Here is a 19,592-nt window from a genome sequence, read left to right on the forward strand (position 1 = left end):
AATTTAAACATATTCTCAATACAAATGAGTTTTGTAGCGTGAGCTACACTGGCCTAGCCAAGCCTGTTTCGCGCGGCACATCAAGAGCCGTGCTGCGCATGCGCAAGGATCAGTGATGTCACACGGCTTGCGCACCGGAGCCACCGGAGCCAGCACCTCTCGCGCACTCCGCCGCCGCGCGCGCGACTCACCGCCGCCGGTCTGCGCATTCCAGAGGAGTGTCGTCGTAGCCGTGGTAGACGCACTGGCGCCGGCGCGCGCTCGCTGTGCAGTCGCCGTCTGACACTGCACTGGAGCCTCTGCGCTTCTGACTGGCGTTTTCCAGTGTGTTATAGCCATGGAGAAGGAGAGCGCAAATGCTCCTCAACAGCGCAGAAGAACGGAGAAGCTTGACTCATCGGATCCCGAAGTAGGTGCCTGGCAATTATCGGTTGAGCGTAGGAGACAACCAGGAAAGCTAAGAATAATCAGCTGAACCTTTGCTAACGCTACGTCTATCCTGGCATAGCCGAGCTAAGCCACTGCAACTTTTTCTTCATGTCGGAGACATGGGGACTTCAACTGAGGTCGCGATCCACAATAACGCGTAAGAACCTGTGTGTTTTCTTTCACTCAAGTGACTGGCCCTCGATGTACACCGGGTATAAATAAATACATCGATCGGTTTTCGTGTAAATGCTACTAGTGCACATTTTTTGTGGACATCGTCAGGCCTTGACAGCGAAGGTATGCTGCTGTCAGGGTTGCTGCTTTCTGTACTCTGGCGTGCACTTGCGGCCTTGTCAGGCCGGACACCCAGATGCAAATATCGTCTGCGTAGAGCGATACATTAGCCGTCTGTGGTAGCGTTTCGGCGAGCCCGACTAGAACAAGATTGAAAAGAGTAGGGCTCAACACTCTGCCTTGAAGGACACCGCGACTGGAGATATATGTATTTGTCGGCCCATCTTCAGTGAGTACAAACACAGATCTCCGTGATAGATAACTCCTAATCCACCTAAAGACGTGGCGTCCAAGTTCTGCAGCCTCAAGTGCTTGGAGGATGGCTTCGTGGGTTGCGTTGTCATAGGCACCATTTACATCTAAGAAGAGTGCCACAGAGAGGCGCTTCCGAGCGTTTTGTTGTTGCACGGAGGTCACAAGATCAATGACGCTGTCAATTGAAGACCCTCCACGTCGAAAGTCAGCATAGCGTCAGGGTAAATGTCATGCTATTCGAGGTACCATTCCATACGTGATAGCAACATCCGCTCCATGACCGCACCGATGCAACTCGCAAGTGCAATCGGGCGGTACGATGTAAGGTTCCGCGGAGACTTCTCTCCGGAGACGGACAATTCTCCGGAGACGGAGAATCGCGTCGCGCCAGACGCTGCGCTATCTTCCGTTGTTCTTTTCGGTGCCCTGGCTCGTTTGTTCGATGCCGCGTTGAGCTGGAAGTTGCCACGATGTCTTCCGCAGGCCTTCCATTACCGCAGCCCCTTCCCCCTTGTATTTCGGACGCTGTCACTGCCGAATGTGTTGCAGCGTCTTAAGAGACGATCAGCGCTTCTCAGCGGGTGTGATCACACTGCGAAATGCGCCCAAGCGTGGTGAGCCCTTACCATTGGACTTCCAGCAAAATTAAAGCGCATATATTTCTGTTTCCGGCTGTTTTTATGCTTGATCAGATGTCGGCGGTCGGTCAGGTGGATTGTTGATTTGCAAGGAAAACGTTAGTTCGTTCGCTCTCACTAACTATATTTCCCTCGCATCTCTCTCGTTCTTTCGTTCGCTTGCTCGTTCGGGCTATTCGGTTGTACTGACAATCACCGACGATGGTTTCTGCACATTCTTTTCTATACATGGTGCACACAGTATCATTCGCCACAAAACTTTCTGCAGAGCACCGTTCCTAGTAACGGCTGTACCGATGTATTCCTCCGGTGGCAACGAAAGTGATGCTCGCTCATTAACTCGATACTCATTATGTATGCGTAATATTATTAGAGCCTAATAAATTAGCACATAAATATTGCTTACAAGATGATACAGGATAAAATTTTAACGTTATCGGCAAGCTACATCTCAGTTTGTAAGAAACTGTGAAAACAAAACGCGAGATACAGTAAACACAAATCAATTAGGACAGGCAGTGCGGTAAGGCAGTGCGCTCACTATGTAGCAGCTCTTCGAATTTTGCTGCGTTTCCTTCACTAGCGACGTACGATAACAAGTGGTTCCATTCGACGATTGGGCGGCATATGAATAAATTTGCAAAGCGATGAGAGCAACATATCGATCGTTTACCTTTGCACTGGTAATCGTGGTAAGTAAAAATGACTGCAAGGCACTGAAAGATATCATCAGAAAAGATTGGGTGATGATAAAGTTTATGAAAAAGTGAGAACTATTGATGTTGTGGATGCGCTGTAAGGATCAGCACTAACAGCAGCACGATATGCTGACTGGCAACGCTGCTCTGAGGTCGACGTGGAGCCGTTGTCCGTGTCACGAAGAGCGGCTTCAATGTTACTGCACTTGCGCTGCATTCCTTCGTGGTGTAAAACACTTCCGGTTGCGGTGTCAACTTCATTTTTTATCCTTCGTTTCTTCTGACTAGAGGTCAACACCACAAAAGGCTTCGTTTTCCTAGCTGAACTCATGGTAATGCAATGTGAATACAGCAGCAACTGACACAACGAATGCCGCTCGATAAATGACGAATTCCTCCCACCAAAAACGGCGCCGTCGAAAACCCGGGACGCTAGGTAATTGAACAGATACGGCTAGTCTTATGAAAACGTTTGCAAAACGTATTCACCCTTCGTTTTTAAGCTGTCGTGCCTGCGACATTTTCAAAGCGTCGATTTTGGTTAAAAATTTGTTTTAGACGTTGAATCCATTAATACGACGTTTTGAAGACTTTTTGTGCTACGTGGGCAACATCGCTCTCCCGCAACTCGGGGTCGGCGGGTCCTCGCTGATGTTTGGCCTCAACATCGCGCTCCCTCAACTCGGGGTTTGCCGCTCTTCGCTGCCGTTTCGCCTAGGATTCAGAAGCCCTCAAACTAGAATGGGGCACGTCGACGAGGAGCCCTTTCCCGAGTGCGTTCCTTCTAGATGGATTTCCACGATGTTTATTCAAAATTAAATCTGTACGTTACGTAAGACATTGAATAGGCTCAGTGCCTCTTTAAGCAATGGCTCATATCCCCGTAGACTTGGCCTCCCGATTAAGACGACAGAAGAGACGTGAAATTCTACGGTGGAATGATTAGTGGCAACGCAGCCAACTGTGCAAGCAGACGATGGCGACGACGAACGCGGGAGAAGTGGCACGAGCGCATGCCGACCAGCTGTGCAGCTCTAAGAGCAGCTGTTTCTTTAGCGTTACATCGGCGGCGCAAGCTAGCGTATACAAGGTTCGCTTCGAAAAGGGTGGCATATTTACACTACTTGATTCATCTATGTAATGCAGTTAACAACTAGAAAGGACACGTGTGAAACAAGGAAGCAGCACGTCAACAGATGTATGCGTATAGTGTTGCGTTAGTTAAAAAAAATTGTGATACTGGAGCACTGCGCATCGCATTGAAATCACGCTAATATGGTGAGGCTGGACAAATAATAAATTGCTTTCTTTAAGTCAAGTAAGGAAATTGGTAGATAGGTAGCCTAAAACGAGAAATCCTGATTGAACGACTGCACATTACTGAGCCGCCCGGTGCGTTCGACTGGAAACTGGTGCCTCTGGGAAACAACCGTGGCTTTCCCATACAACTTAATCAATCGGAACAATTCTCAATGGCATCGATCTTTTTTTGAGACTCCAACAGGTATTGTTATTACTTATTTTAGAACAGAAATGAATATTCGACAGGTTCAAATAGCTAATGCTCGAATTAAATACTTGAGTCGAATAGCAAATAATATTTGATCTGTGTTCGAAATGTCTAGTATTTGCACAAAAGTCTTATTTATAATTTTAATCCGCATTATTTATAATGCGGATTAACGTCGCAGTTGCTGCTAACCCTGGTACATGCATACATCGAATGATATACATGCGATGTGAAACATCATACGTTAAACAGAGGACCGTACAAACAGCCTGAAGCATAAAGCACACCGTGCTGAAAATCTCATCTGCGAAAGTTCGCTTTAGTAAAACGAAAACTTACAGATTGGACAATTACGCCACAGGTCATCAGTGAAATCCACGTCGCAGACGCCACGATTCAAGATGAGGTAGCAGGAACTAAAATGAACGAAGCACCAATTGCAAAACAACGAAACACGAGGTCTGTATTGTCGTTTGCAGCACGAACGTCTCACTAGTTGTATAATTTATCAGATACCCGAAACTTTATTAGGAAAAAGAGCACGGACTTGGAATAACTTGATTTATAATTTCTAGCACCTCGACATCTCCAGCGGCTAAAGTCGTCTAGTGGCCTTTTTTGCAAGTGATATATCTTATCTGCCACAGATCTGTAAATTCTGTTTGATATTGTTGCGGATGAGATGGGTTTATTTACAAGATGATAGAGGGGGCATAGAGAAGGGATCGCAGGCAGTCGGGCATTCTCTAACACACGCGCAGTTCTTCGATCTCCTCTTCTTCGGCTCCACAGCGCAGCGTAACATCGTCCTCCGGCGCAGACGAAGCTCGCCGAGCGAGTTAAGGAACCACATGGTTGGTACCGCTTGATTCGGGAGCCCTATGATGGTAGGGCTTCAGGCGGGCCACATGAACCACTTGTGTCTTCCACGACCGGCGATTACTGGAGGTCTGTTTTGCTATGACGTAGTTGACGTCACTTAATCGGTTTAGTATCACGAATAAACCGCTGTACGTTGAGATAAACTTGCGATACAAGCCTTTCTTCCGCAGAGGTGTCCACAGTAAAACGTGATCGCCTGGAGCGAAAGTGACAGGTATATGCCGGGCGTCATAGCGTGCCTTGGTTCAAACTTGCGAAGAAAGTGTTCGTAGTCGAGCAAGCCGGCGTGCTTCTTCGGCACTACACAATGTTTCTGCAATGGATGTGTCTTCGTTGAGTGTGAATGGTAAAATTTTGTCCAAGAAACTTTGGGGACTGCGAGCATACAGCAGATAGAAAGGCACATACCCGGCTACTTCGTGCTTGGCTGTATTGTATGCGTACGTGATGAAGGGCAGCACGGCATCCCAATTCTTGTGATCAGCCGAGATGTACAATGACAACATGTTGGTAAGAGTACGATTTGTGCGTTCGGTGAGGCCATTTGCTTGTGGGTGGTATGGCGTTGAATGGCGATAAGTAGAACCGCCAAGGCGCAGCAAATCTTCATCAACGTCGGCGGTGAATTGCCGTCCACGGTCACTTATCACAACACGTGGAGCGCCGTGGCGCAGAATGACAGAACGAAGGAGAAAGCACGACACATCGGCGGCAGTGGCAGAGGTAAGCGCCGCAGTCTCAGTATAGCGCGTCAAGTAGTCGACGCACACAATAATCCAGCGACGGCCAGTAGAGCTCTTGGGAAAGGGGCCCAGCAAGTCTATACCAACTTTTTCAAAGGGTAAAGCAGGAGGTTTCACAGGTTTCAATAAGCCAGCAGGAGCCACCAGTCGCCGGCTTCTTATGACATTGGCAACCTGGACAACTGGCAACGTATTGTCTTGTGCTCTTCCATAGCTTCGGCCAATAAAAGCGCTGGCGTAATCGATGAAGCGTGCGGGCAAAGCCCAGGTGACCCGATGTGATATCGTCATGCGTAGCACGAAGAATCGCAGTACGCAGGCATTCGGGAACGAGTAGGAGCAACGAAGCGCCGTAAGCAGAGTAATTCTTTTTGTAAAGCAGGCCGTCACACATCGTGAACGGCGTGGTCTGACCTGACGTGCGGGCAGCCTCCAATAGGGGTATTAGTGTAGGATCTCGACGTTGTTCACATTGAAGCTACCAACGTCAGGAAACTCGGTAATTCTGGCAAGATAGTTGTCGAAGTCGTCGTCGTTAGCGTTGGAATGTGGCGACGGGAGACGAGACAAGCAGTCGGCATCGGTATGACACCGACCGCTCTTGTAGGCGACAGAAAAGTTGTACTCCTGAAGGCGCAACGCCCGGCGTGCCAGCCGTCCAGAAGGATCTCGCAGTCCAACAAGCCAGCAAAGGGAATGATGGTCCGTCACTATCTGGAAATGGCGACCGTACAGATATGGCCGAAACTTCTGGATGGCGAAGACTACTGCCAGGCATTCCAATTCGGTGACAGTGTAATTTCGCTCCGCTCTCGTCAGTGTCCGACTTGCGTATGCAACGACGTGCTGGCGCCCATGGTGAAGTTGAACGAAGACGGCGCCAACGTCCACACCGCTAGCATCAGTGTGTAGCTCAGTCATAGCCTCGGGATCGAAATGGCGCAAGACTGGCCCAGCGGTGAGTAAGTACTTCAGCTGACGGAACGCGTCCTCGCAATCTGTAGTCCATACGTACGGAATGTCTTTGGGATGGAGGCGCGTGAGTGGGTGAGCAAGTTGGGCGAAGTTCTGAATAAACCGGCGGAAATACGAACAAAGGGCCAGCAAACTTCGGAGGTCCTTCGCTGTCTTCGGTTGGCTGACATCGCGCACTGCAGCAGTCTTGTCAGGGTCAGGTCGTATACCATCTTTGTAGACGAGAAAACCGAGAACGAGAGTCTGGCGCTCACCGAAGTCAACGGAGGAAAAATAGGAGGCTGCATGAAGGCAATCGATAGCATCGTCGATGCGTGGCCGAGGGTATACGTCCTTCTTCGTGGTGGCGTTAAGTCTTTGATAATCAACGCAGAACCTACAAGAATTGTCCTTTTTCTTAACTAGTATCACTGGAGCTGCCCAGGGACTGCAAGACTCCTGGACAACACCTTTCCGTAGCATTTATTGAACTTGCTCGTCAATTAATTTTCGTTCTGCAGGAGAGACGCGGTACGGCTTCTGGCGAATAGGCGTCGCTTGGCCCGTGTTTATGCGGTGTTGCGTTCATGAATCAGGAAGCGAAATGGGACGCTGGTCTTACGCGAAATCGAATACTCGCGCATAGCGGACGAGCACCTTTTGCGGTTCTGTCCGCTCAGAAGAGGATAGCGACTTGTTCGTCATCCGGGAGAATTCCAAGGTGTAGTCGCGATTCGCTGCACTCGCGTCGGTAGAAGCGTCAACGGCATCAATAGAGACAATCGCCTCTGAGTCAAAGGTGGCTAGCTTGAGTCCAGTCGGCAGTAAAACTTGCTCCATAGACGTGTTCACCGCCCACACGTGTGCACGACCATCTACACATTCCATAATGGTTCAAGGAACCAATATATTTTTCTTCAACATGGTAGGGGAGTACGGCTCAAATAAACCATGACAGCGATGCGGAGGGCCATCCGTCGAAATCAGTGGAACAAATGCCGCAGCTTGAGCCGGTAAAAGGATGTCATGGGACACGGAAAAGACTCCCTGCGTGTCCACGTCAGATACTTCTGGTATTGGTGATATCACATGACTTCGAAGAGAAATTTCGCCAGCCCCACAATCTAACAATGCACCACATTCACCAAGAAAGTCAATCCCAAGGATGATGTTGTGGGTAGTGTGTTCAAAAACAATAAATTCAGTTGGATAATCTTGTCCACCAACACTCACTAGAGCAGAGAAAACACCAACGGGCCGCAGGGTTTCACCCCCAACTCCAAGAAAAAGTAGTCTTTCGGTCCCACGCGAACATAACCTTGTGTCCAAGACGATTTTTAAACAACACACTCATCACTGAAACTGTAGCACCGGTATCCACTAAGGCATGAGTACTTAAACCATCAACACAGACACACACTTTGTTTTGAGCATGGCGACAGGTGAAGGACTACGTGACCGTCCCGCGACCCACACCTCCATTGGTCGCACCAGCTAGTTTCCCAGCTGGACTGGTGGTGAAAGTGAGCGACGGCGAGGCGATGGCGAGCGGCGATAGCCGGTCGGAGGTGGAGTAAGGCTGCGGTCGGAAGCTGGAGACTCACGCCGGGATACGTGTTCACGCGGATGTCGTCGAAGAGACGCAGCGGTCTGCCACGGCGTACTGTAGTGCACTCCAGATTGATACTCGGGGATGGCCGAAACGTGCTGCTGCCGTTTGCGACAATACCTGGCGATATGTCTACAGATTCCGCAGCTAAAGCAAATGGGTGGCTCGTGGTACACAGGGTTGTCATAAAATGGGGTCTGAGGCTGGTTGTTTCGGGGTGAAATGCGTTGGGGTGGTGCGGCCTGACGGCGTCCGAAGTTACGCGAAGGATGCCGGAACTCCGTCGTGTCGACGCGGACACGTTCATCAAGCAAAGGATGATTTTCGTTGTTAGTTTGCAGTTGGCAAAGTACCGGCTGTTCAGTACAGCGTGCGTCAAGTGTACATTGCTGGTACTCCCATCCTGTGTCTCTTCCTCACCTGGTGCTTGAAAGTGCGCCAGTTCTTCCTTAACGAGTTGGCGTACCAACAAAGAGATGTCGTGGGAGGTGGAGACGTCCACACTTGCGACCGTGGTGACGTTGTCAAGTCTACCAAATTTTGGCAATACTCGTCGCGTCTTCAGCGCCTCAAAAGCACGACAGTGATGTCTTAGATCAGAAGGAGTACGCAGGTCTTCCTTGGAGATAAGAAAATTGTAGACATCTTCAGCGAAACCCTTCAGGAGATGTCCAACCTTACCTTCATCCGACATGCCCGTGTTGACAATTCTGCACAGTTTCAATACTTCTTCGATGCAAGTTGTGCATGTTTCCCCGGGCAACTGTGCTCTTCGCGAAAGCGTATGTTCAGCCTTCTTTCTTTTTGAAAGTGAGTCCCCGAAGCAGCACTTGATTTCCTCAACGAACCTTTCCCATGTAGTCATCGTGCTCTCGTTGTTATCGAACCAGCGAAGTGCGGTTCCGATAAGAAAGAAAAGGCCGTTAGCAAGTCGCGCCGTAGAGTTCCTGCCTATTGTGACCACTTACCCTGTGATAATACTTGAGCCAGTCGTCGACATCCTCATCAGCTTTGCCGGAAAAGGTGCGTGGTTCTTTTTGAGGAATCCAGCAGATGACTTGCCTTGGGCGCTCACTATCATCTGCATGCTTGTGTCATGGCTGCCGCCAGCTGCTTGCGGTTCGTTCATGTCCGTGTCTTCAGGCGGTAGTCCGACCAAGCGCCGGCTTCGTCGCAATGTGCGTAGAAGAAGGTTGTCCAGAGCGATTACCCCGCACCTCCACCAAAGTTGTTGCGGATGAGATGGGTTTATTTACAAGATGATAGAGGGGGCATAGAGACGGGATCGCAGGCAGTCGGGCATTCTCTAACACACGCGCAGTTCTTCGACCTCCTCTTCTTCGGCTCCACAGCGCAGCGTAACAATATTGTTACCTGGCAGTCAAAGGCTGCCCGTTCGCGAGTCGGCTAGCGAAACGCATAAATTTGCAGCGATATGCCTCTGCAAACAATTAGAGGCAGTTTGAAACTTCAAACATTTAAATTCAAGCTTTCAAACATCTCTCGCATAAATGCTGTCAGACTCGACATACACGTCAAAATTTGTTCCTGAGCGGACACGCCTCTTACGTAAAATGAGGACTCATGGCGCCATCCCGCACGACAGTGCAATTTTGCAAGATGGGAAAGCAAAGCGGCCACTGCAAACCAACAAAATAAGTTGCGACTTCGTGTGACGCATACGCAACATTGAGACAAGTGTCGCTGGCTGTTGTATAAAACCCAGGTTCCCACGAGAAGCAGCCAGAAGACATTTGCTGTCGCATCAACGTCACTCGGTGGGCCGCAGCTGTCTTGGCTTAACCTGCCGGATCTTCATGAAAGCAAAAATGTTTGCAGCGCTGAGAATGGTTTATAACATTGAGTTCAGAACGGGCAACATTCGTTTAGTGAAGGCTGGCTTCTCTTTTCCTTCTTTGAGGATTCGCGCGAAGTGGTAAAAAAAAAGAAAACTGTCACGATATCGTTCCTGCCCCACCTACTGTTGCATGCAGTGATGTTCATGATGTGGAATAAATGAAAAGAGCGCAAACAAGACATAGGCAAGACAGGAAGCAGTACAAGTGCTCCCTGTCTTCCGCAGGGTTTCTCTTGCGCTCATTTTATTTATTTCTTGTCATAGCAGGTGTTTTCATAGCAGGTGCAAATCGGTTAAATGCGCATTTTCATACCCCAATTGTTCTTTCGTCTTCGACCAGTTCTTATTCTGAGAATTTTCTATGTGAACATTGTCATCGGCGTTCGCGCTGTTTGCTCCTCAGGCCACGTTCATCAAAGCAAAGTCAACACGATGGCAGCGTGTTGCAAAGTACTCCCGCTTGTTTGTTCTGTGTGCAGTGTTAATTTCTTCTCTTATGTATTCTAACTTTATTTTATGTTGATGTCATACATATGGTTGCACTTTTTACGTCCCCCACTGTGTGATACCCTGATGTACCATTAGAACATTAGCATTGGTCAACTCATGATGATGCCATTTCACGGCCCAAAGGACGACTGAGGCTCTTGAAGACGCTGCAATGGGTTTCACAAATTTCAATTATGTAGGGTTCTTTGACGTGCAATTAAATTAAATGCCCGAGCGTAATTGCGTTTCACAGTCCCTCAGCGAAATGCGACCGCTGCGGTTTGGAAATTCAAATTCATAAATATATTTTGCACAATGCAGGAAGTAGGTACATAGCTACACTGCCGGACACGTTTACAAGCAGTTTGGTTTATCTGGACGTAAATTACAGAAAAAGCTTTAGAAGATCTTGCGTGACAACTTCTGCGAGCGTTGTCAACAGTGCTTCCGAGTTACATGTTGCTGCTCCATTCCATAACCACATAAGGAAGAACTCGCGCATGCTTTATTTCAAGGCTCAAGAGGGCCATTTTTATCAACCCGTATTCAATAACCTTTTGTTAATGCAATCAATAAATATGCACGTCGTAAAGGAAGTGGATCTGTTCGCTTCAAAACCTCCCTAGGCTCCTGCATGATGCACTCAACCGAAGTAAAGTACCTTATCGAGAACGCATAAAATACGACTACACTAAGCAGGAAGGCCGCAATATGATTCCGAGAAGCACACGCAAACACTTATCCTAACCAGATTACAAGGGACGCTACAAATACTTGACTTGACACAGAATTAAGTTTATCAGCTATAAGCGAGTGATCTCATTGTATGCACCAAAATTAAGCTTACAAGAGAGCATTTAATGCACCATTCAAGCATTTTAAGTCCCTTCTGTTCAAAAGACGGAAAAGGAAACGAATAATAAGTGCCCTCGCTCTAAAGAGGCCCTAGTAAGGAAACATTGCCGAACTGTCGCAGAGGCTTCTGTCAACATACGAGCCAAATATTACTGTACTACATGCAGCAGGGAATTTACAGTCTAGTCTCGAAACCACCGAACTGTCGCTTGCTGTCGCTTCCGCTATGCTTTCATGCAGCGTCATCGAAAGCAGCTGGACCTATCAACGCAACTGGCTGATTCCGTGATCTTGAGAGCATTGCCACTAATGCATAATTCCTAATTTTGAGTTAAGTAAATGAAAAATATATGTGTTTGCGATATCAAGAAAAGCAGAATCAATTTATCTTTTCACTTTGCGTAGCTGCGTCGTCTGCGCGTGGACCTCCGTGGTTGCAGCGGCGTGCTCCGCAGCGTAGTCTAGCAAGGCCGCCACGGGGTGCTGCATCGAGTGCTTTCGCTGGTTTCGAAGCCGCGATACTCAAGCTTTGGGCGGGGCTTCGCCTTCCTGGCTTGTCCACTGTGTAGCTTCCAGCACGTTGTAGGAGACGGAGAGAGAGGGAAATCCTGGTATCGGTGCGATAACTACACATTCTTGAAGGATTCGTGATAAGACGTGCTTTATTAGTAAAACTAATGCATGAAAGATAGAACAGTGCTTCAGGGCCCCTTTAATACATCACACGCTGTATTTTTTCACTTAGGTACCACTGTTCACAGAGCGTATAACAGGCGAGCTGATATCACCTCGGAGCGAGGCCCAACGTGACATTCGCTCGAACGTTTTTGTGCTGTTGTAGATTACAAAAGTTCTTTTTGTTAATCCCAGTTGCAAGTGGTACTCGTCTACCTCGTCGTCGAAGGCTACGGACTACACCACCACCAGCAGTCGGCACAAGCCGGATACAGAGGCGTCGGCTTCGGTGGCTATGCTGCTGCAGGGACACCTTACGGAAGATACGATGCCTCTGTGGGTATCACTATCTCTCTCTATGAAAACTTAGTTTAGGCCATTTAAGGGAGCATGTAATATTTCCGGTCACTTGCCCTGACAGTTCATACTTCCGTGAAAATGAGTGCATGTATTTTCTGACGCACTCGGTAATAAGGATATATTGTCACCCAGCTAGTACAGCTAGAATAGTTGACCAGCAACAGATAGGCGAAAAACACGTCAGCCTTTAATAATGGCTGGACCTCGGAGAGTGCGCGCGCAACATCGAACTTCGTCGTTCTCGCCTCAAGTAGCCAGTGTCACCACGTGCCAACTTATTTCACGTCATTGCTCCCCTCTCAAAAGCGACCGACCCGGTCGCTTCAAGCGCAGCTGGCGAGCAATAAGAGCAAGCGTGCCATCATGAAAAAAAGAACAACATAGAGGAATGTACACAAAGCTGAAGCGGTTTGTGAGGGTACTTATCCCTCGCGTGCGTAGTACGGCTTCATCCGTACTACGTGGACGACTTCAGCACGGGGACGGCGTCGGTTCGAACCAGGATCAGAGCTTTGAGGTACCACCTCATAGTTCACATCACTGAGGCGGCGTAAAACTTCGTAGAGGCCGAAATAGCGGCGCAACAATTTCTCCGAAAGCCCACGGTGTCGGATAGGTGTCCACACCCACACGCGGTCGCCTGGTGAGTACTGGACGTTCCGTCGGGTCCGGTTGTAACGGCAGGCGTCGGTATTCTGCTGGGTGAGGATGCGATTCCGAGCAAGCTGGCGAGCTTCCTCTGCTTTCTCGACGAACTCTTCATTGGTGCCATTCCTTGTGGTTCCGTGGTCTACCGGGAGCATGGCGTCTAAGGGGGTTGTAACGCGACGTCAGTAAACGAGCTCGAATGGTGTAAACTCGGTGGTCTCCTGCACAGCGGTATTGTAAGCAAACGTCACGTATGGCAACATTTCATCCCATGTCTTGTGTTCCACATCAATATGCATGTATAGCATGTAGTCCAATGCTCTGTTCAAGCGCTCTGTTAAGCCGTTAGTCTGGGGATGATAGGCTGTGGTCCTTCGGTGGTCGGTATGCGTCAGCGTGACTTGTTGCAACATCTCCGCTGTAAACGCTGCACCGCGATCAGTAATGAGCACAGCGGGTGCACCGTGACGAAGCACGATGTTGTGGACGAAGAAGCTGGCGACTTCAGCAGCAGTTCCCCGCGGCACAGCTTTTGTCTCCTCATAGCGAGTAAAATAATCGGTTGCCACGATTATTCACTTGTTTTGCAAGGAAGACGTGGGGAACGGACCAAGAAGATCCATTCCCACTTGCTGGCACGGCGCCGGTGGCGGATCCAAAGGCTGAAGGAGGCCGGCAGGCTTGACGGGTGGGACTTTACGCCTCTGACAGTCACGGCACGTTCGCACATAGTGCTGAACCGACGAAAATAGGTGTGGCCAATAGTATTTCTGCCGTATGCGCGCTAATGTCCTCGCGAAGCCTAAGTGGCCGGCACAGGGATCGTCGTGACAAGCGTGTAAAACTTAATCGCGCAGCGCCGTCGGAACGACGAGAAGGAACGTTTCTTGGCTGTTCTCGAAATTTTTCTTGTACAGGACATCGTTCCGCAGGCAGTACGATGTCAATCCTCGTGAAAGTGGGCGTGGGACAACAACGTCAGCTCCCTCGAGATATCGGATGACTGGAAGCAGTTCAGAGTCTGCACGTTGGTAGTCAGTCATGCGCACCACGTCGACACCAAGAAACGGCAAATCGTGCTCCAAGTCGGAGGATGTCAAGGGAATAGTAGAACGTGACAAGCAGTCAGCGTCGCTATGCTTACGGCCCGATGTGTAGACAACAGTCATGTCGTATTCCTGGAGGCGGAGGCTCCAACGAGCGAGGCGACCTGACGGGTCTCGTAGATTGGCAAGCCAGCAGAGCGAATGGTAGTCACTGATCGCTCGAAATGGCCTCCCGTATAAGTAAGGTCGGAACTTGCTAATGGCCCACACGACTGCTAAACATTCTTTTTCTGTGGTTGAATAATTAGCTCCTGCTTTTGTAAGACTACGGCTCGCGTACGCAATTACACGTTCTGAGCCGTCTTGCCATTGAACCTGAATAGCCCCGAGTCCTACGGTGCTTGCGTCTGTGTGAATTTCAGTTGCCGCGGTGTCATAAAAATGCGCCAGCACTGGAGCGGATTGAAGGCGTTTGCGCAATTCGGTGAAGCACTGCTCTTGGTCTTCCGTCCACGCAAAGGGCACATCTTGTCGCGTCAGTCTCGTGAGAGGTTCAGCAATCCTCCAGAAGTCTTCAACGAAACGACGGTAGTAAGCGCAGAGGCCCAGGAACCGCTGAACAGCCTTCTTGTCTTTAGGGTGAGGAAACTCGGCAACGGCAGCGAGCTTTTCTGCATCTGGTCGTACTCCTTGGGAGCTGACCACGTGGCCTAAAAACTTGAGCTCCCGGAAGCCAAAGTAACATTTTTCAGGCTTGATGGTGATGTTTGCCTTGCGTACTGCGGTAAGGACACTTCGTAGTCGGGTGAGATTTTCATCGAACGTGCTGGAAAACACAACAACGTCGTCTAGGTAGACTAGACACGTCTTCCACTTAGTCCGACGAGTACAGTGTCCATCATTCGTTAAAACGTAGCAGGATCGGAACAGAGACCGAAAGGCAGGACTTTAAATTCATATAGCCCGTCGGGAGTCACGAAGGCGGCTTTTTCACGGTCACGCTCGTCCACTTTGATTTGCCATTACCCTGACTTTAGGTCTAACGAAGTAAAGAACTCAGTATGACGCAGACGGTCCAAAGCGTCATCGATACGTGGCAGGGGGTAAACGTCGCGTTTGGTGACTCGGTTAAGCCGTCTGTAGTCAACGCAGAAGGGGAGCGCGTTCTCTTTCTTTTTTACTAGTACGACAGGCGACAACCACGGACTTGTCGATGGCTGGATGACGTCATCATTGAGCATTTCTTGAACTTGACGCTTAATCGTCTCCCGCTCCATAGGTGACACGCGGTACGGGTGCTGACGAACAGGCCGCGCCGACTCCTCTGTAACTATCCGGTGTTGCGTAATGGAGGTGCGCTGGACTTTAGATTCTGTGGAGAAACAGTCAGAGAATTCTGTCACTAGGCCGAGTAGCTGATCCTTCTGTACATCTGCTAAGTCAGCTATAATGTGGACCTGGGAACTCAAGCTGGCGTGAGTTGTTGCATCTGGTGAAGTCGCTTGTAACGTGCCGACGTCAGAGAAGTCAGCAATGTCGTTCAGAAAGGCCACAGCTGTACTATGAGGGGCGTGCTGATACTCATGGCTGAAGTTTGTCAACAAAACTGGCGAGCACTTATTCTGTATTCTAACAAGGCCCCGGGCGATGCAGATGTGTCTTTCGAGCAACAGCGGGATATTTGCCTCGGCAATACCCTCAGAGTCGTCGCATGCGTCGCAGGTTACGAGGGTCAATACGCTGCTGCGTGGCGGCACCGTGATGTTCTCGTCGACAATCCTCAAGGCGTTGACATACGTGTCGTCAGTACTGCTCCCTGCTAAGGCCTGCGCCGTTGAAAACGTTACCAGTGACTTTCGTAAGTTAATCACGACTCCATTAGCCTGCAGAAAGTCCATTCCCGGTATTAGGTCCCTCGAACAGCTTGGGAGGATAACGAAATCTCCGAGGTACGTAAACACACGAATGCTCACTCGGGCTGTGCATCTTCCTACCGGGGTTAGCAGATGGCCTCCGGCAGTGCCAATCTGCGACCCAGTCCACTCGGTAGAAACTTTCTTCAGCTTGCAGGCAAGGTCCATGCTCATAACTGAGGTTTCCGCTCCAGTGTCGATTAACGCTGTTATTTCTTCGTCGTCTACGGTGACAAGAATGTTCGACGTTATTAGCTCTCGTACGGTATTTGACTGCGTCTGTACGTCTGCGTCGTTCTGTTTTCGTCGTTGCCGTCGCAGTGGAGGATCTTGCGCACAGTCGACGTCAGCGGCCTCACCTCCGGAGGTCGCTGAACTCAGTTTTCCCGAGCCGCCGGGCTAGGCGAGCGGCGTCTGAGAGCGCCGCGAGAGAAGGCTTGGCTTGGGGATGGTGACCTGTAACGAGCAGGAGACCACGAACGGGGCTCGTGCCATCGTTGTTCACCATTGCGAGGATTCGCGATGAGACTCTTTATTTCTGGCGGCCGCTCACCAGGTCGTGGACGAGGTGCATTCGGCGAGAATCCTCGGAGCCCCACATGACGATAAGGACACATTCTGTAGATGTGCCCGGCTTCGCCACAATGGTACCAAAGGGCTTGTAGTCTGCGCTGTGCCAGACGTCGCTCTTCCTAGTTCTTGCTTCGGCGATGTACGGTGGGCTGCGATTCCTGAAGCTTACGTCCAATTGCTGAGCTGGGTGTACCATGCTATACGCACTTGAGGGTAGTGGACGGCGTACTGCTTCAGCGTAACTCATTTGAGGACGCGGTCCCTGCTGTGGTGCCTCGTACTGTTCAGGAACATGGACGGCCTGTCGGACCTCGGCGGGCACCATTTCCGCAATTGAAAGTTGTCCCACAGAGGCAGTGGTCGTCGGCATCTTCTGCAGTTCCTCCTTGATGACAGCCCTGATGAGTTCTCGCAAGGCGCCGACGTCGTTGCCCAGAGTAACGGCAGAGAGCTCCCTTGAAATCACGGCGTCGCGGTTGTATCGCCTGGCCCGCTCTTGAAGGGCCTTTTCCATGGTAGTGGCTTCGTCGTGGAATTCTGCCATTGTCGTCGGCAGATTTCGAATGAGGCCAGGAAAGATTTCCTCTTTGACGCCGCGCATTAGGTGGCGCACCTTCTTTGCTTCAGTCATGGAGGGGTCCGCACGTCTGAAGAGCCGATTCACGTCTTCTACGTACGCCGTCACTCGCTCATTCGGGCCTTGAATTCTCGACTCCATTGCTAACTCCGCCCTCTCCTTCCTGTCCGCCCTGGCGAAGGCATTGAGGAACTGCCGACGAAATTCTTCCCATGACGTCAGTGTCGCCTCGTGGTTCTCAAACCATATTTTAGCGGAATCTTCAAGAGCGAAGTACACGTAGCGAAGCTTACGCTCGTGGGTCCAGTCGTTGTGGTTGGCAACCCGGTTAAAATGGTCAAGGCAGTCGTCGGCGTCCTCTGAGGCACTCCCGTGGAACGGATTCGGCGTCCGGATCTGATTGACGACCACGTGCGATGCTGCAGTAGCTGCAGGAGGTGGTTGGTTCGTCATTCTACTTCGTTCGGGTAGCAGACTGTGCTGTGGCTGGAGTCCCTGGAGACGTCGGCTGGCACGTACGTGCACAGGGGTAAGCTGGCCGAACTACTCGAGGGGCTTAGGTCTGGGGTAAGCTCCGAGATCTTAACATCGACGGTACCCAGCATGGTACCAGAAATATCACCCAGCTAGTACAGCTAGAATAGTTGTCCAGCAACAGATAGGCGAAAAACACGTCAGCCTTTAATAATGGCTGGACCTCGGAGAGCGCGCGCGCAACCACGAACTTCGTCATTCTCGCCTCAAGGGGCTAGTGTCACCACGTGCCAACTTATTTCGCGTCAATATTTCGCCTTACTAAGTCATAACGACTTATGCTTTCAACTTATGCCTGTACAATTTTGGGCCATTTTCTGGCTCTCCCAACTCGTAGCTAGTAATTAAATGAACGTCAAAAGAGCTTGTGCGGGAGATTACTGCTCAAAGCAATTATCCTTCTTGCCCCCACAACTTCTCTGCTTTTTCTCTCATTAAACCTTCTTCTCCCTTTTGCTCTCTGTCTAGCTTTTGCCAGCTAAATTTTGCCGTATATTTTGCGCTCTGTCATTCGTCCTTTCATTCATTACTTTATCAATGATGCAGTTGCAAAGTGAAATTCTCTCTTGACTCTTTGTTTGGGCTCCTCTGAAATGAGCATAAAAACACGTTATCTGGCTTAGTAAGATGGCGATTGTTTGCATGTCGACGGTGTCCTGCATATTTTAAAGCTTGCCATTCGCGATCATAAAGCTGTAAACACATTTTGTAAACGCTCCGTACAACAAAGCATTAGGATGGACAACCGGTACGGATTACGCCAATAATAAACACATGGAGAACGCCGCGACCACGAATACTCTAATTCTTCGATAACGATGTTGCTCAATACAAACAAAAAAGGCATAGTCCTTCTTATTTACTGCCAAACAATCTTACCGAAGAATAAAGCCTCTTGAGAACACTAACTACTGATGTAAAGGCACTGTTTCCCGAGTTTCTCGTAAATTTGTAGCTTAAAACTTCTCAAGATTGCTTCGTTTGGACCTCTATAACGATATAATTCACGACGCCATAGCTGCAATGCTTAGCTGATGTTATGGGTTCTGCAATATGTTTTAGGCACTCGTCAGAATATAGTCAAGAATTGTGTTTCCAATTCATCTCAACGGTGTTATATGCTAAACTTTTACATAGCTGTGGCCTGACGAAATATTTTCGTTATTCTTATACCTTCCAGCCACCTCAGCCGTACAGTTTCGGCTACGACAACGTGGACGAGTACGGCAACCGACAGTTCCACAGCGAGCAAGGTGACTCAAACAACGCCAAGACCGGCTCGTACGGCTACCGTGATGCGAACGGCCTCTACCGGCGGGTGAACTACGTGGCCGACGCGAACGGCTTCCGGGCCACTGTGGACACCAACGAGCCGGGAACCGCCCCTGGTGCCAGCGCCGACGTGGTCTTCAACGCTGCGCCAGTCGTCCCTCCGGTCCCCTCAGCCGCTACACAGATTGGTGCACCCGCAGCCTATGCCGCTAGGGCAGCCGCACCGTACAACGCTGGTGGCTACAGCGGCTACGGCAGATACGGATACAACCCTTACGGAGGCGCTGCTGGAGTCTACGGATACTCACCGTACGGGCGTCACGGTTACGTTGCCAGTGGCCCAGCACTTGGCGGATACGCTTACGGCGGCCAATCCCCGTACGGCTACGGTGCCGCCGGCTACGCGCCGGGTTACGCGCCGGGAACATATGGCGCCCCTTCGGGACACGGAAGTAGGCCTTCGGCTCATCACGGATACCGGCGCCGTCGTTAAGGAAACGTTCTGTGACACTATAACTAAAGTGCAGAAATGACGGTGGCGTTTTCTGAATAAACTGATAACATTAGGACAAAAACGCGTGTCCCAAAATGGAGATCATTCGTTTGGAAACAGCAGGCGAATGTCACGGTCCGAAGTCTAACATTCTGCATGGAAAAAATCACAGATTATTTTCAGGAAACCATTACCTCGTTTCACTAACAACACGTGAGCATTAGAGACTATCTTTAATAATGAGTGTGTGTGTGGCCTTCTCCAAATTACATACTTCGCAGTAATTC

The 19,592-nt window shown here is 49.9% G+C and overlaps 1 protein-coding gene across 1 annotated transcript; it reads left to right on the forward strand.

The window, feature by feature from the left end:
- The first annotated feature begins 5,195 nt into the window (after window positions 1-5,195).
- On the forward strand, window positions 5,196-19,305 carry LOC119440018 (adult-specific rigid cuticular protein 15.7). Its single transcript, XM_037704968.1, has 3 exons — window positions 5,196-5,216; window positions 12,085-12,225; window positions 18,721-19,305. The coding sequence occupies exons 1-3, from the start codon at window positions 5,196-5,198 to the stop codon at window positions 19,303-19,305; spliced, it is 747 nt and encodes a 248-aa protein (XP_037560896.1).
- Window positions 19,306-19,592: the final 287 nt, after the last annotated feature.

The sequence above is a fragment of the Dermacentor silvarum genome, chromosome 2 (genome assembly GCF_013339745.2).
Source record: "Dermacentor silvarum isolate Dsil-2018 chromosome 2, BIME_Dsil_1.4, whole genome shotgun sequence".
NCBI lineage: Eukaryota > Metazoa > Arthropoda > Arachnida > Ixodida > Ixodidae > Dermacentor > Dermacentor silvarum.

Bases quoted from the DNA above. Each gene is read 5' to 3' on its own strand.
- LOC119440018 (XM_037704968.1), top strand. From the start codon at position 5,196: ATGTACAATGACAACATGTTG. The intron at 5,217-12,084 runs GTAAGAGTACGA...TGTTAATCCCAG, and splicing joins TGTACAATGACAACATGTTG to TTGCAAGTGGTACTCGTCTA. The intron at 12,226-18,720 runs GTGGGTATCACT...TATACCTTCCAG, and splicing joins ACGGAAGATACGATGCCTCT to CCACCTCAGCCGTACAGTTT.